At 46.4% G+C, this 12,553-nt stretch overlaps 1 protein-coding gene across 2 annotated transcripts in view; it reads right to left on the reverse strand.

Annotated features, from left to right (window-relative positions):
- Nucleotides 1-12,553, reverse strand: part of MTUS2 (microtubule associated scaffold protein 2) — a 302,992-nt gene that overhangs the window by 89,836 nt on the left and 200,603 nt on the right. Inside the window, exon 5 of one of the 2 annotated variants that reach the window (XM_044982069.1) lies at nt 5,192-5,290. In XM_044982069.1, the coding sequence (XP_044838004.1) occupies nt 5,192-5,290 (99 nt within the window). Of the gene's footprint in view, nt 1-5,191; nt 5,294-12,553 lie in introns of both variants that reach the window. The other variant, XM_044982076.1, reaches the window with a different exon arrangement.

The raw sequence follows: 12,553 nt of genomic DNA on the forward strand, positions 1-12,553 counted from the left end.
TGGATCTAGACTGTTCTCAGTGACAGCAGATGACAGAACAAGGAGTAATGGTCTCAAGTTGCAGTGGGGGAGGTTTAGTTTGGATATTAGGAAAAGCTTTTTCACTAGGAAGGTGGTGAAGAACTGGAATGGGTTACCTAGGGAGGTGGTGGAATCTCCTTCCTTAGGAGTTTTTAAGGTCAGGCTTGACAAAGCCCTGGCTGGGATGATTTAGTTGAGGATTGGTCCTGCTTTGAGCAGGGGGTTGGACTAGATGACCTCCTGAGGTCCCTTCCAACCCTGATAGTCTATGACAGGGGTCGGCAACCTGCGGCACGCGTGCCATAGATGGCACGTGAGCCAATTTTTAATGGCATGCTGCTGCCTGCCACCTGCCAGGGTCCCGGCCCCACTCAGCCCCCCTGCCCACCGCTCTCTCCTGCGGCAGCAGGAGGCAGAAGCTTGGTCCTGCCGGCAGCCAAGCTCCCCCTCCCCCGCTTCCTCCCCCAGCGTGGTGCTTTCCTGCCCCTCCTCCTCTCCTTCCCTGTGCCGATCAGCTGATCACCCTTGCGAGGGGGAGGGGGAGAAGCGGAGCCACAGTGTGCTCGCTGCTCCGGGGAGGAGGCAGAGAAGAGGCGGGGGCAGGGGTGGGGGCGGGGCCTTGGGGAAAGGGGGGGAATCGGGGCATATCCCCTCCAGGCCTCTGCTGTGAACTGCTCATGGCAGGGGGCTGGGAGTGGGACCACCCCCATGAGCCGAGCACCCCAGCCCTCTGCCCTGACCCCTGAACCCTCCAAACACCCAGTCCTCTGCCCTGACCCCTGCACCCCCCACACACTCAGCCCTCTGCCCTGACCCCTGCACCCCCCCTTACACACCTCCAGCCCCCATTCTGACTTCTGCACCCCCCACACATCCCCAGCCCCACCCTGAGCACCAAATGGGAGCTCCTGCACCCCTCCCCCCCACATTCCCACCTGCACCCCTCACACCAAATGGGAACTGTCCCAGGTAAGTGCTTCACACCCAAACCTCCTGCCCCAACCCTGAGCCCCCTCCCTCATTCTAGCTCCTGGTCAGACCCTGCACCCCAATCCCCAGCCTGCTCCTTCACCCGCAACTCTGTGCTCAGTGCACTCCCACCCTCAGCTCAGAGCAGAGAGAGAGGAAGAGAACGGGCTCGAACCAGGGAGAAGGTAGGTACCCACTCTATGTGGGCAGGGCCAGGACCCCAGACCGGCAGCAGGCTGATTGGGGCCGGCAGCCAGGACCCCGGCTGGCAGGAGCCAGTGGACAGAACCCCAGACCAGCAGCAGGCTGAGCCGCTCAGCCCACTGCCGAGCTGGGGTCCCGGCCACCAGCCCCGCTTAGCCCGCTGCCGGTCTTGGGTGCTGGCTACATGCCCCGCTCAGCCCGCTGCCGATCTGGGGTCCCGGCTGCCGGCCCCGCTTAGCCCGCTGCCGGTCTGGCGTCCTGGCTACATGCCCCGCTCAGCCCGCTGCCAAACTAGGTGAATGGAACCCCAGGCCGGCAGCAGGCTGAGTGGGCCGGCAGTGTAAGATCAGCATTTTAATTTAATTTTAAATGAAGCTTCTTAAACATTTTGAAAACCTTTTTTACTTTACATACAACACTAGTTTAGTTATATAATATAGACTTATAAAGAGAGACCTTCTAAAAAACGTTAACATGTATTACTGGCACGCGAAACTTAAAGTGAATAAGTGAAGACTCGGCACATCACTTCTGAAAGGTTGCCAACCTCTGGTCTATGATTCTATGGGGAGGGATGGAACATCCTCTTCCTCTGCAGGGGCCGCTCCCGGGGCCAGTCAGACTCACCTCTGGGAACCTCCTCCCGGCTGCAGGAAGCTCTATGGCTGCACTGCCTTCAAAGCTGGGCTCCCAGCCAGCAGCCGCGGAGCTTCCTGCAGCCAGAAAAGTTCCTGGAGGTGATCTGACCCCCGTGGGAGCAACCCTGGCAGGGGAAGTGGAAATCCCGTCCCTCCCCAGCCTGTCCGGAACTAGCAGCTGGAGCTCAGTGCATCGTAGGATCCCTCCCCTACAATAGCCAGATTTCATGGGGGAGATCGGATTTCATGGTCCATGAGGCTTTTTTCATGACCATGAATTTGGTAGGGCCCTAATTATGATGCAGCACTTAAATACTATAGTGATGGGTGCTGCAGAAAACTCTCTAACAGTTAAATAGATGATCACTTCTCAGTCAGGCTCAACTATGACACTCATCACTTTGTACCCATTTCCCTCACTACTGTTTGTCTTCTCTATTTAGACTGACTTCAGTAAAGGGAAGTGTCTTCTTGTATGATTGTACAGCACCTAACATAATGGAGCTCCTTCCTGACTGGGCCTTGTAGGTGCTACGACAATACAAAATATTTAATAATAACCGTAAGTGTTTGTCTGTCTTTTTGATACAAAAGTCTTTCACTGCTTAGACACCATGGTGATGGTGATGCAACAAAAGTTATAAACGCAAAGAGAAGAAAACAATCACCTTGAAATCAGTCAGGATTAAATTAACACAAACTATCAAATTGTTTAATTCCATTCTAGATTTCCCCTGCCTTCTAACATTTGAAGTGTGCATCTCTAAGTTGTCCTTGTCAATGGCATAAGTTGTCCTTGTAAATTAAACTGTGATATTTTCCTCAGGGATACATCTGAACTTCTCAGTTCCTCTGGGTTTGAAAAGCAGCTCACTAAACTTTTTCTGCCCACTGATGTTTCTGTTCCGTTGCTCTGCACAGGATGGGAAATACACTGACAATGCTGGCCCTGATTCTGCTTCCTCTTGTCGATTAGAATATGGGGTGCTGTGGAAAAGCAGGACCACACCCACTGTACTCAGAAATCATTTGGAATCATTGATAGCTTCAAAATTCTTAGCATTTTTTTCTAATTATCTGTTTGAAATAAAATATTGTAACAAATACCTAGTGATATTTAATACAATCCATGAAGATTTAGATATGGTACATGAGCTAATACATTTTTGTCTCTAGTTTCCAGTATTTAGATAAAGAAAGTGAAGAAGTAATTTTGAGGAGGCTGATAATAAGCAAAGTGGACAATGTTGGCTACCACAGTGATAGGCATGTTAGAAATAACTAAAATAGAGACAAGGGCTCTAATTCTTCAGTCACATTCATGTGGGTGGACCCCTGTGTCTGTGCAAAGTCCTCCACAGATCAAATTGCAGGATCAGGCTTATAGTGATAGATCAGATGGAGGTCCAGAAATGTTGAACTCTTAAAAAACACTCTCACAAGAGCTTTGGGGAAATCCAGATCCAGATATTGATCCAAACTCTGAAGGTCAGATCCATTGCTAAAACAAACCAGATAATCCCTCCTTCTGTGGCAGCAATAGGGGTTTATGTGGCAGCCAAAAAACAACAGTGGGGGTTGGGGGGGGGGTGTATCTGAATAGTACAATAGAAGAAAAAGAAACTTTTTATACTATGAATAGCAATTTTCCACAGCACATTGCCTAACTAATTTCAATAGTTTGGTAAATTTTCAGAATGCTGTTGTAGAAAATGACTCTATTTGCAGTACAATTTTCCTTTGTCATTATTTATTTTATTTTATTATTTTTGTTTAAAGAAAGCAAAGGGCCACTGAAGAAACTTGGGCTTCATTTAGATTTTGATTTAGGCCCAAATTTTCAAAAGTGACGGATGATTTTAAAGTGCCATCATTTTGGGGCCCCCAGCCTGAGACACCCTAAAAGGACCAGATCATCAGAGGGGAAGTGCTCAGCCCTTTATGCAAATCAGGGCCCTTTAAGCTGTCTCAAGCTGGATACCCAAAAATTAAGGCATTGAAAATGATTAGTCACTTTTGGAAATGTAGGCCCAGCAGCTTTACAAAGCCAACAGAAATGTTCCTGTGATTTCTTTTACAATTCTAACGGAAACAATTGTTTTTAACCAGCTCTCCCTCTGCCATGGTGCCACAGCTGCAACCAGCGAGGTGTTTAAACTGGAGCCCCCTTGGTATAAATAAGAGGGGGCTGCTGGCCTGGCTTTCTTCATGAAGATGCCTCTCCCTTTAGAACTCACTCCCTGACTCCACATGATCCAAAACAGCTTGAATGCTCATCTTTTAACCCTGGCATCTGAAGAAGGGAAGGAATTCTGAGGCTAGTGGCTGGGAAGGGAAGATTGGTTTTAACCTTTCACTTGCTTGGTTTTGTTGGCTGGGGGATCACATGAGATGGAACTGCTGCAGTTTATTTACAATGATGGGATTCTTGATGTGTGTGTTTTAAGTGATGTCAGTGGTGACTAAAGTGAATGGACAGATGCTCTTCTGTTTATTAATTTAGAGTTATAAAACATAATGTTCTCCTTGAACTCTTCTTAACCCAAATACGGTAGCACTGAGAAGCTGAAAGTGAAACTAACTTCAGTGATTTTAAAGGTCTGACCTGAAAAGTCAAAGGGCCTGATCTAAAGCCCACTGAAGTCAATGGGCTCATGATTTCAATAGTGTTTGTCTCAGGCCCAAAGGGACAGATTTACGGCACCTATCTGCCTCTTTAGTGCCTAAATACATGTGTAAATCTGGCCCAAAGAGCATCATTAGTAAGAAGTACTCTGGATTTTTAAAAAAGATTTTAGCTGTAAAGAATCTAAGAATGTATTGGTAACACTAGTATAGAAATGTATTTGTTTACAACATTAATTTTTGAGTTGACAGTGTTGCTATAGCTGTCTGAAGGTTATTTCTAAAGATCATCTCTTTCCCAGTTATCTACAGAAATAACCTAGGAAATGTAACACTTCTGCACATCAGTGACCTTAGATATCAAGTGGCACTGTTACTGTTGGTGATTGTATTACATGGGCTTTTTGGTCACTATATTTGTTTTCTTTTTTTTTAAATGTAAAAATAACAAAGAATTTTTAAAATGATCCTTGTACCCTTAAACATTGAACAGCAATGACTCTGTTTTGGAAGACAGATGGTTTTACTTTACTACCAGGGAGAACATAAGACTGTTCACTTCATGCATTGCTATGATGAAACCTCCTGCACTCATTGCCTGATTAATGAGACTTGGACACAATCGATCGTCTTTTAACAATAGTGGGTCTCAGATGTTTGTCTGTTAACAAGAGCTGCAAATTCGACAAGTTTAAATCTTCCCTCAAGAGAGTGCTCTGGCGGTTTATAAATACCTGGTGAATGGAGCTTGGTGGCTGATACTGCTAATCTCTTAGGGGATGACACAGTGGGTTTATTTGCATCTTGATCTTTTTGTACTTCTTTCTTCAAACCTGCTTTAAAAAAGAAACCCAATCTTTACTTGATTTGTCATCACACAGAAGCATGCCTCTAAAAAGTGTAACAGCATGGCAAAACACAAATATTTTTTCAGTATTACTTTTGGGCCAGATATTGAAAGCTTTGCATATGCCTTTGCACGTGGACAATCACATGTGCCTATTGCATGCATGAAGATATCATGATGCTGTGTGCCAACTGGGTATTTCAGTGAGCACATGGCCAGTTAGACACTTAACTGACCGTGCGCTTCTGCAAATATGGAACTCTGCACATGCAAATAGGGGTGAAATTCAACACACTAATGAGGGCCAGCACAAGGCCATGCACACTATGCAAATCCTCTGGCCTTCTGCACGCAGTGTTCATCACTCATGCACACATACATCCTTAAAAAATCTGACACCTGATGTCTATTCTGGTTTACAGCACCATGTTATTTGTGAGATGCTTTACCTGTTCTTACCAATAGGCATTTACTTTCTGAGTCCTGACAGGGTGAGTACACTGTTGTCTCACTCATCTAGCTGGGCACCTTGGTGCACAGTGGAGCTCTCTCCTGAAAGCTCAAGGCCATCTCTAAACTAAAGTTTCCCTTGTTATTGATCAGACTACTGGAAAAAAATTCCAAATACAAACACAGGCTTGAAATAAAGAGCCTCTGATCAAAGTATGAGTTGGGCCCTGCTATGGAATGCACAGTTATGCCATGTGAACTGCACAAAATGAGCTCCAAAGTGGAGCTAAGAGCAAAGCCAATATCATGATCAGTGGAACTGGAATCAGAGAGCTCATGTTCCCCGGAGGGACTGTTATTGAAAGGCACCAGTGGAACTGGAAACATGGGACAGTTAGAATGGAAGCAACTCAGCCATAGGTACACAGAGTCCCCAGGGTTTAATGAAGTTTCACTTGTTCAATTTAAACTGCATTCAGCGTCACGCTTTGTGAGTGAAACATGGCGGCAACATCTGAGCTGTGAGTTCTCTGTAGTGCAGCAGCTGGCAGCGTGAGCCATGGAACTGTGTCTGAAGGCGCCTGGAGCCCTGGATTTTGCAGACACAAACCTAGCCCAGGGATGGACCCAGTGGATGGAGGAGTTTAAGCGGTACATGGATCTGGCCATGCATGAGGACACCAGCACAAAAGTAAAACTGTTACCTTACCTTGCTGGGTACCAAGGCAGAAAGATCTGTGGCTTGCCACTGCCTCAAGCATCACAGAATCCTTGGAGCCCTGGGGAATGAGTACGCCCCAAAGTAGAACAAAACCGTGGAGCGGCACAGGTTTTTCACTGGTGACCAATACAAAGTGGAGGGGATAGACCCCCCCCCCATGCTGCAGCCTTACACACACTAGCTGCTACATGCAGTTTTGGGAATTGACAGACACCCTGATTTGGGACAGGACAGTCTGTGGTGCTTGTGATCACCATGTGCAGGAGCAGCTGCTCCAGGAAGGCGAATGTCACAGTAGGTGCTTAGCCATGAGGTGTGCAGCGGATGCCCTGAGAGAAAGGATGAAAGCCTGAGGAAGCACAACACCCCCAGAAGTACAGGCAGTGAGACAACAGCAAGGGAGAGCAGGTGGCAGGGCTCCATACCTATAGTGATCTGCATGTACTGTGGGAGATGACATGAGCAGGTAAAGGAGAGGTGCCCCGTACTAGGACAGCATTGGAAGGGACATGGCAAGTTGAACCACTTTAATAGTTTGTGCAAGAGCAAAGTCCCAGAAAGATTCAGTCAGACCTGTACAAGAGGGGGATGGCATGTCAGATGTCAGCTTCATTCTCCTGGAGTCCAAGAGCATATCAGATTCAGGCTGTCATGACAGGAAAGCAACAAGAGACAATACCAACCTCCGTGCATGCAACGATGTTAACAGGGAAACGCCCCATGCAATTTCAGCTGGACAGTAGGGCCTCCTGCAGTGTGATTCCTCAGGATGAATTGGGCTCAAACACTCCTATTACATGAGCAGGTGCACTCAAATAACGTACAATGAGAGCATAATGCAGCCCACAGGAAATTGTGATCGCCTAGTAACTACTCCCAAAAAATACAGACCACACCAACTGCAATTTGTGGTGGTGGATGGTAAGCACTACAGACCCCCCCCTTGGAGAATATAGCCATACAAGACATGGATCTGATATGGGCACAGCATCAGAATTGTATAGCTGCAGTGCAAAAAGAAAAACGGGGAGTCCATGGATAATGAAGACCCCTTTAAAAGCACGAGGGGATGTTTTCAAAGGCGACACGTGCCTTGAAGGAAAGCTGTGACTGGAAATAGACCCCATAGAGGAACCTCTGCTTACCACCAAGGAAAATTCCAGTGACGGTACATAATCCAATACACAAGGAGTTTGAAGGTCTGCAGGGCAGGGGTATCGTAGTACCTGTAGAGGCCAGTAGGGACTGGGTAAGCAGCATGGTGGTGGTAAAGGAGCCATCCGGAAAATTATGCATCTGCATAGACCCGAACCCTCTGAACTAGGCATTGAAAAGATGCCGCTATCCACATTCCACAATTGATGACATCTTACCGGAACTTTCCAGAGCCAGAGTTTTTATGATCTGTGATGTGAGGGAATGGGTTTCGGTACATAAGCCTGGATTAACAGTCCACCATGCTTACAGCCTTTGCAACACCATTTGGTTGCTACAGATGGCTGCAAATGCTATTGGGCACATGTCCAACACCAGAGGTACACCAGAGAAGACTTGCCCAAGGATTGGCTGGGGTGAAAGTAATTGCAGATGATATTCTCATTATAGGTGAAGGGAGCAATGATACAGAAGCGGAACAAGACCATGACAGAAAACTACAAGCTTTTCTACAGCGATGTAGGGACAAGGAATATAACTCAACCTAGAAAAAAAGAAATGCAACTGAAACAGTATCCAGTGACACACACTGGACATCTGCTCACAGCAGAGGGACTGAAAGCAGATCCCAATAAGATCAAGGCAGTCAGAGACAAGCCAAGTCCAGCAGATGTGAAAGGGATACAGTGCTTCATAGGAATGATACATTTTATGTCCAAGTTCTGTCCACAACTGGCTGCAGCAACAGAACCCATATGTCAGCTCACAAGGCAGGATGTTGAATAGGACTGGACAGGTCCCCAACAGCCAATCTGTGAGGATATTGGCCTCTCTTACTTCAGACAGTGCTGGCAGTATCCCATCCCATCCCAAAGTCCTCTGGGTCTCCAGTACAAATCTCAGTCTCTTTCCCCGTCTTAGCCCAGGGGATCTGTGTTCTCCTTTCGGCACAAGCAGAGGCTCTGTTGGCTGTCAGCTGTCTCCTTGGGAGCTGGGGAGCTCAACTGCCTGTTCCCTTCCCAGGCTGGTGCATGGTTTGTTCCCTTCCCAGGCTGGTGCAGGGTTTGTTTAATTCATCACAAGCCAGTCGCATATGCCAATAGAGCCTTGTCAGAAACTGAACAGGGGTACACCTACATGGAAAAAGAGCTTCTGGGTGTTGTGTTTGGAGTGGAGCAATTCTATCAGTAAAACTATGGTCACTCAATAACAGTGCTGCAATAAGACCACAACCCCCTAGAGACAGTCATGGCAAAGCCTCTTCTTACGACTCCAAAGAGATTGCAGCATGTGTTGATGCATCTCCAGCACTACCAGTTAGAGAATAGATATTATCCAGGATGATTACTGGTGTTAGCTGACACCCTTAGCAGGACATATATACCCAGTATCAGCCAGTTTGGGGAAAGAGATAAGGATACAGTCCAGCATGTTAATGGATTCAATCTCCCAGTTTCAACAGCAAAGCTGATGGAAATCAAAGAGGCTACAGCCATCCAACTAAGTCAGTCAAGACAGTGATACCAGCAGAGAGGCCAGAAGGCAAACGCCACTACAAGAAGGAGGTGAGTATGCAGGATGGAATCATATTTAGAGGACAGAGAGCTGTTGTTCCTGACTCATTACATAAGGATGTCATGCAAAAAATACCTGCCTCACAGCTGGGCATTGATAGGTTCTTAGATGGGCTCAAGGTAGTGTTTACTGGCCTGGAATGAATACACAATTCCACTCCTTGATAGAAGAGTATGACATCTGCCAGCCGTGTCATAGGCACCAGCAGAAAGAGACTCTTACCACATGAACTGCCCACCCGACCATGGGAAAAGATGGGAACAGACTTATTTACCTTACATGAAAAAGCAGTACTTAATTATAGAGGGCTACTATTCAAAGGTTTTGGAGGTCCATGTCCTGCCTGATATAAGAAGCAAGTCAGTGACTGGCAAACTGAAGGCCCACTTTGTGAGATATGGCATTCCAGACACCGTACTCACCAAAAATGGACCCCAGTTTGCTTCAGAAGAATTCACGGATTTTGCATGCAAATGGGAGTTTGTCCACCACGCCTCCACCACAGCATACTCCAAAGTATTGGTAAAGTGGAATCAGCTGTGAAAACAGCTAAGAGATGGTTACTCATAGCTGTTTCTTCTGGTTCTGACCCCTTGTTAGCATTCTTGGACCACAGGAATATCCCATTCCAGGGGTGCCAAACCAGTCCAGCACAGGCACAGATGGGACAAAGGGACAGAGGATCAAAGCCCTGCTAACCAATGAGGAACCTGTTGCAGCCAGAAAGATGGTGAGACTGCTAAGAGGAGATGGCCAACATTCAGAGAAAGCAGGCACTAGAGTACGACGGGTAAGCCAAGAACCTACTGGCCCTGGAGCCAGGCACTCCTGTTAGGATCCAGCAATTAGAGAGACACCAAGAGTGAACTAAAGGAGTTGTGAGGGGGACAGTGACACCCAGGTCATACAAGTTGACTATGCAAGGGGGACAAGTGATCCAAAGGAACAGGAGGCACTTGTGAGTCTGCAGACACAACACCCAGAGAGAGCCTGTGGAGATACTGAGACACACAGAGACCCAGCGAGTGACCAGCCCCACATGGAGGGAGGAGATGCCAGAGGGAGTTTGGTAGACTCGGTGACAGGGAGATAGGGATAGTTCTATCCCAGTGTGGTTGCCTGTTGAGGAGACCAAACTATCTCAAAGACTGTAATCAGCTGAGTCTGTGGTAAACATGAGACTCCAACATGACTACCTGCCTGCAACCTCTGGCTGAAGATACACAGGGGCAGGAGTCTGGGCGTGTATTTCGTTTTTATGTTTATATTAAAATTTTTGTAAAATAGGAAAGATGTATCCTGATCAGTGGAGCTGGAGGGCCAATGTTCCCTGGAGGGACTGTTACTGAGGTGACACCAGTGGAAGAAGGAAGGCAGGGAGTTAGGCTGGAAGTAACTCAGCCACATGGACAGAGCAGTGCATGGGATCTAATACCGTTTCATGTGTTTGATTTAAACTACATTCAGATTCACACTGTGATGAAACAGAGCTGAGCCTATGAGGCAGGCTCCTCTGTGCCCAGCATAGTTCCTCAGCAAATTTGAAGATCTACAGGTCTGCCAGGGAATGGGAAGAGTGGTGGAAGGAGGAAGAGGCTTCCCTCAGAATAGCTGATGCCATGATAGCAAGTGTAAATTAATGCCAACCAAATCAGTGCAAGATGTGATCTGGCAGCTCCAGGTGCCAAAGGGATCCATGCCATTATCTTTGCTGCCCACGAGGCTGAACCAGCATATGGTTCTAGTGCACTGGCAGCCCAGCATGTGCCCATTCACCAACCCAACACTGGCTCTGCAGGTTCCATGCCATCCATCTAAAACATACTCCTCCCCGTGCAGCCACTCACCCTGCCCCTCCACTGACAGTGATGCATTGGGAATTTCATTGGCTATGAAGCCATGGAAACTCTATTAGCTTCCCCCCTTCCATCAATTTATAAGGAGGAGGAAGTAACATGACCTTTATTATTTCCTCCTCCAACCTGCAGTTTTTCAACAGCTGGTTCTTAAAAGCTCTTCAGTCCTCTAGGCTTCCCAGTCAGAGAGGGTAGATCTTGTATCCAGGAACTGCTTTCCCTCTGGGAAGCTTATGTGACCACCAAAGCCTAGAGTTATCGTCTCTTCCCACCATGATTGTTTCATTCACAAAGCATAAAGCCGAATGCATCTTAAGTTGAATCAGTAAAATGTTATTAACCCCTGTGTGCTGCCTTGTCCATATGGCTGAGTTGCTTCCAGCCTAATGCCCTGTGTTTCCTGTTCTGCTGGTGTCCCCTCAATAATAGTCCCTCCAGGGAAGCTGGGTCGTCCATCTCCAGTTCCACCGATCAACATACAGTACAATGGAAAATCACCCTGAGCACAGTAATGTGCAGACATTGCTCTCCCGCTTTCCCTGCCATGTGACACTCACAGACACACAATATTCTACTCAGTCAATGATAAAAAGCTCTTTATGTGCATAAGTTATGAAGAATGAGAAAACAAAAGCTAAAAGCCAACCATTCAAATACATTTCCCATTTGTTTGCCTTTTTTATTTTTAGTACTTGCAATTTTTTTAAATTGTAGTTCTCAGACTGTATAACAGCTATTGGAAATACAATGCAAACAAAGGGAACACAAAAATGGTTTCTGATAGAGGATAAACGATGTTCACATTATAAACTTCCACATTTTTCATGTGTACATTCATATGTCTGTTAGAGAAATGACAAACAGAACAATTACATTGCGCTGTGTACCCTGCAGGATATCTGAAGCAGAAAAACAAAGCCAGTGTTGGTACAATTTAAAAACATTTTGTAATTATCAGTTTCAGTGACTAGTCCCACATCTGAGACCCTATTCCATTTTGCTTCATGCAAGTCTGTGTGCTGCACATGGGGAGAGGACAGTAGAGTTTGGTAATCTTATATTAGGATTACAATCCTGCAGGTAAATTCTTGTCGTCATAACATAGTTTTCATAATATTCAAAGCTGTAGTTAGAGTTACAAGTTGGGTCCCATGATATGCCCTGTTTTTTGACACACTACCTTCCCTTCTCCACATCTTAAGAGCTGCATGAAGTGAGCTACACACAAGAGGACATTTGCAGTGCACAAGCAGTTTATTAGTCTTACAATACCAGAAACTATGCTGCATATTCTTTAGTGCCACATTCTGGCACTTTGTAAATTAACCATTTACGTACAGACAGACATCTCTCTTTTATAGAGCACTCCTGTCCCAGCAAACACAGAGACTGAGCTAAATTCTGCTCTTAGTTATACCAGTGTAACTTTGAAGTTAAAACAGTGAAATTATTCCAGATTAGCAGTATTGTATCTCAGAATAGAACGGTTGCC

The sequence above is a fragment of the Mauremys mutica genome, chromosome 1 (assembly GCF_020497125.1).
Source record: "Mauremys mutica isolate MM-2020 ecotype Southern chromosome 1, ASM2049712v1, whole genome shotgun sequence".
Classification (NCBI taxonomy): Eukaryota; Metazoa; Chordata; order Testudines; family Geoemydidae; genus Mauremys; species Mauremys mutica.